Raw genomic sequence first — 5260 nt, forward strand, 5'->3', positions numbered from 1 at the left:
GTAATATGATAACAGGAACGGAAACATTAACAACAAGAACAATGAGAGAATCACTGCTGGTGAGAAAAGAAATCTGAAGTTGTTGAAGTTATATAATGGACAGTAAATTAACAGACCAAAACAATGGGGGTGGGGGACAAACCATAGAGGAAGTCCAATTCATACAGGAGAGAAACAATAAGTTTGAATTATAAATTTGATTTAACAGTCTGAGATTTACAAATTAACAGAAAATAGATATTTCTTTTTTCTTTCAGATAAAATTTTAAACATTTCACAAGAAAACAAAATCACTAATCATATATATATATATATATATATATATGGGGAGAGAGGGAGAGAGAGAAAGAAAAAGAAAGGATTGGAAAGGCCTGATTAATATAGTCAAAAAACAATTATATAATATATAATGTGTTTTAGTATCAACAAATTTGGTATAAACGATAGGTAACATAATGTAAGTATTCTTTCTCATTATTGGACAGAGTTGTACAGAGTATGTAACATAAAGCTATGTGGTGGGAGAAAGTATTATCAGCCGTAAAGAGGGAGGCTGTTTCATAGTGTTGTTTATTAGAACAATTAACAGTGAAAGTCCCCCACTATAGGGATCAAATTGAAAATGTATAGTATTCACTGAAACTTACTAATTTTTAAGTCTAGTATCCCTAAAATTAATGAAATCAAACCAGATACAAAGTTTCTGAGAAACAAGAAAAGGAAGGACTGAATTTTATGTGTACGTTATGAAAATATATAAAATGCTCTGTTCCAGTATAGCCACAGTTAAGGTTTAAAAACCACTGGCTAAGAGAAAGAAACAAAAATCTAAGCAATCTTAGTTCTGATAAACTTGAATCACTTCAATACAATTTCCAGACAAGGTTTTATTGGACTGAAAAATTAAAATTTCGAATTTAATTTTTGATTCACTTCAATGAATAAATCTCAAGTCTTTAAAACCTGCCAGAAATATCAATAAAGTTCTAAGTTTATAGAACTAATATAAATTTATCTGGTAGAGAATGATAATTTAGATACATTTTAATTCTTTAGCTGTCAAATTTAATCATTTATTTTCTCTTCAAACCAGTTTTAACCCTTTGCTTGTCCAAAGCATTTTCATAAGCTTCTTCTAAATGTCCATGCTCGTTTTCAGAGTTTTGATTAGCCCTTAATTCATATATTCTGAGTAATATAAAGTTTTCCTTTCATAAGCCCCAAGTTATTCTGGTGATTGAATAAAAATAACTGGGAATGCGTATCATATCTGATGCACGGATGCCAGGAGAATATGTGTTGTGACACACAGACAGGCAAAGGGTTTAGATAACATTAAAGACGTGTGTGTGGTGGTATAAAGTCCTCACTAAATCCCTCAGGTTGTTGAATTTTATCTATTCATCATTTTAGCATTAAAAAAAAAATAATAAAGAAATGAATACATCAACGTAAGTAGTGTAATAGTATTATGAATGTTGAAGGGGTCAAATTAACATTATCTAAACTTTTTCTTTTTTCATTGTGTTTAAAACAATAAGAAAATTTGTCCAAAAATAAAGTTTTGTTTCTGTGATGCTAGAAATGTCAAATGTGCATCAGGAAGATTGCGGAAATAGTTTTAAAAGGAACTGAACAATTATTGAAGTTTAATATACTTGGTATATTTGTATAAGATGTAGTTCTATACATATCACAGTAGGTGTAGTGTTGGGGAAATGGAGTGAGGGTGGGGGTTGGTATGTAAAAAATTTCAACAAATAAAATTTGAGAAGGGAGAGAGGTGGAGGGAAAGATGGAGGTGGAAGGAAAGAGAGAGAGAGAAATGGAGAAAAAGAGAGGTGGAAGGAAAGAGAGAGAGGTGGGGGGAAAAGAGAGAGGCGGAAGGAAAGAGATAAATGGAGGGAAAAGAGAAATGGAGGAGAAAAAGAGATGGAAGGAAAGAGAGAGGTGGAGGGAAAGAGAGAGGTGGAGGGAAAGAGAGAGGTGGAGGGAGAGAGAGGTGGGGGAAAAGAGAGAGAGGTGGAGGGAGAGAGAGAGAGGTGGAGGGAGAGAGAGAGGTGGAGGGAGAGAGAGAGAGGTGGAGGGAGAGAGAGAGGTGGAGGGAGAGAGAGAGAGGTGGAGGGAGAGAGAGAGAGGTGGAGGGAAAAGAGAGAAATGGAGAGAAAGAGAGAGAGAGATGGAGGGAAAAGAGAGAAATGGAGGAGAAAAAGAGGTGGAAGGAAAGAGAGAGGTGGAGGGAGAGAAAGAGAAATGGAGGAAAAGAGAGAGAGAGAAGTGGCAGGAGAGAGGGAGGGAGGGATACAATAGTGTTTGGAAGAAGCACTGTTTTAAGTACCATCTTTGAGATGGTATATCTTAGAAGGGACCATAGCTTCTGAAAATATACATTTTAAAATATAAATTTTTTTATTTTTCTGAAGAGAAAACACTCACTAGTCTGTAATTTTCCTAATAACGAACAAGCATGTCAACAATAAGAAGAATTTCTCAAATTATTAATGAAAACAGTTTCAAAATATCGTAATCAACACAATTTATGGACAAAGGAAATAAATTTTTTTTATCCCAGCTCCCCACCCTTACCATCAAAATCACTGACAGAGCACAAACAGGTTATTATTCTGTGTAACACTATAGACAAACATAAGAAAATCTGGATCCAAGTAATAATATAATAATAATGATAATAATAATAATCATTTTTTCTATAGTTGGCGAAAAGCCTGAAATTTTGGGGAGGGAAGAACTAGTTGATTACATCAACCCCAGCATTCAACTGGTACTAATTTTATTAACCCTGAGAGGATATGAAAGACAAAGTTGACCTCAGAGATATTTGAGCTCAGAATGGAAAGAATCAGAAAAAATGCTGTGAAGCATTTGGTCCAATGTGCTCATGATTCTGCTAGCTCACTGCTTTTGGTAATAATAATAATAATAATAATAATAATGAAAAAGATATTTACTCTTATTCTTCTTCAAGCCTGGACATATGCTATAGATGGAAGACGAAGTGTGGTGGTGGGGGTGGGGATAACTTAACGTGAAATTATGCCCTAATTACAAAGTGGAACCAGCAAGGAAGCAAAGAATTTACAAGAAAAAAAAAAGAAAAGAAAGAAAACCGAAAAAGTAAAAGAAAAAAAAAATAAAGCCCATTAGCAAATATATCTATTACTACTACTGCTACTGTTGTGGACAGTAGAAGAGAAAGGTGTAGTTGGGGAAGGATGAAATGCAGAACGCACCTGAACATCAGAGGTGAGTTTCTCTGGTGGTGAAATCGAGAGTTTGTCATCATTAGTCATAGTGACAGTGGTGGGATGATGGCAGCCCAAAATTTCCCCAGGCTCTAGTTGACGGTTTCGATGGTGGGTCTGCATAGTACCATACTCGGACACTATGACCACATCACATGCCTTACTGTGACCACTGCTCAGTCCACTGCCGCTGTTCACTGCCATTTTGTTTAGGCCAATGTTCGGTATGCCGGGAGAGTGTCCAGACGATGAGGAGGAGGAAGAGGAGCCAGCCACCATCTGAGCACCACCACTGGCCATCTGATGGTGATGGCTATGCTGCCGTTGATAATCATTCAGAATCTGTAGACAGAAAGTAGTAAACAATACAAGAAGCCAGTTCTGCTGTTTCAGAAATATTGATTTCTAACAGGCACGAAACCTCAGTTCAAGGGTTAAAGAGATATTATTATCGATTATATCGATCCCCAGTACATGACTGGTACTTTATTTTTATCACCCTCAGAAGGTTCAAAGGCAAAGTCAACTATGGTACACTGTTTTAAAAATGTAATAAAAAGGTTTCGGAAACACATGAAAATTTTAATTACCCAAAATATAATCAGTTTAATTAGTAGAAATTAATTTTAACTAAGGAAATAATAGGTCAATACCATTTGTGGCTTTGTATAGTGTGTATTTTCTTTTCCTTAATTTTAAGCGTTAATTTCTGCTTTGAGTCTAAAAATTAACATCAATTTCCAAACTCAAACTATTTTAACACAAAATATTTGATTTCGTAAAATTACAAACGTTGTACTAAAAGGAAAAAAAATACCTGAAATCTTCAATAATCAATTTTTCAAAACAGGTTCCTGGGCGTCAGTGTGTGTTTGTGTGTGTACATGTGGGTATATGAACATACACGTGTAATATATCACAGATATACATACATGGCCAAACTTTGCTTCAGTTAAGGGGCTCTCTAGAGTTGTGGTGACTCTACTGGTGCTGGTGCCACACAAGAAAAAGCAAACAGCACACTCTGTAAAGTGGCTGGCATTAGGAAGGACATCCAGCTACAAAAAGCAGCCTTTAGAGCATAATGCAGTCCTTCAGCTTGTCAGGTCGTGTTGAACTGTTCAACCCATGCTAGCATGGAAGATGGATGTTTAATGATGATGGTGATGAAAAATAAGATACATGGTAAAATAGAATTCCAGAACTAAGGATTATAGGAAAGGAAACAGTGCCTACGTGTTGGCACAAAGCCAGAAACATGAAAGGAGGGTACAACATGTGGAGATTGAACGGCGAGTTTTGAGGGACCTTAAGAATTAAGCTATACAGGTTGTTAATCAGATCTTTTCTATTGATATAAAGCAGGAACTTCATCTGTCGTCATCTTTGTTGAGAACCAGAAATCACTCAGGACTAAAGTCTTCATGTCTTTTATTTTTGCATTTTATGCAAGAAGTCTCATTTCATGTAGCTACAAATGAAGCTGAAGACAGTTCTAAATGGTGTGTTTTACAATGTACAGTGTATCAAGCATTTTGGGTGTAATCAATTTACACAAGAAATCATCATTTTAACATCTACTTTAAGGCAGATTTTCTAAGACACCCTTTCTATCATTAACCCTCACCTGTTAATGCATGGAAAAAATATTATTTTACATAGAATGTAGCTATAGCTAATTTGTTTGATAATAAATATAAATATATCCAATAAAAATAGACTCAAAGCAGAAATAAATATACTATTACAAAAAAAAAAAAATTTATATTACTTTAAAATTCTTCAAATATGAATTTATCTTGAATTTATATTCTCTGAACAATAATGGAAATTGAATGAAAATCTCCATATCAAATTATTACAAATTAAATTTTAAATCAAAGATACAATCTTTCATTTAAAATTTAATTTATTAATTCAATATTAAATTTAAAAACAGATTCTCAATCAACTCTAAAAAATATTTACTTTTTTCCTTAACACTTCTACAATGAAAA

At 34.3% G+C, this 5260-nt stretch overlaps 1 protein-coding gene across 2 annotated transcripts in view; it reads right to left on the reverse strand.

Annotated features, from left to right (window-relative positions):
- The window catches only part of LOC106874882 (uncharacterized), a 19702-nt gene extending 14726 nt beyond the window's left edge, over positions 1–4976 (reverse strand). The window contains exon 1 of one of the 2 annotated variants that reach the window (XM_014922791.2): positions 3252–4976. In XM_014922791.2, the coding sequence (XP_014778277.1) occupies positions 3252–3563 (312 nt within the window). In that variant the 5' untranslated portion in view covers positions 3564–4976. The remainder of the gene's footprint in view (positions 1–3251) is intronic. The other variant, XM_014922790.2, reaches the window with a different exon arrangement.
- Positions 4977–5260: the final 284 nt, after the last annotated feature.

Source organism: Octopus bimaculoides, chromosome 11, assembly GCF_001194135.2.
Source record: "Octopus bimaculoides isolate UCB-OBI-ISO-001 chromosome 11, ASM119413v2, whole genome shotgun sequence".
NCBI lineage: Eukaryota > Metazoa > Mollusca > Cephalopoda > Octopoda > Octopodidae > Octopus > Octopus bimaculoides.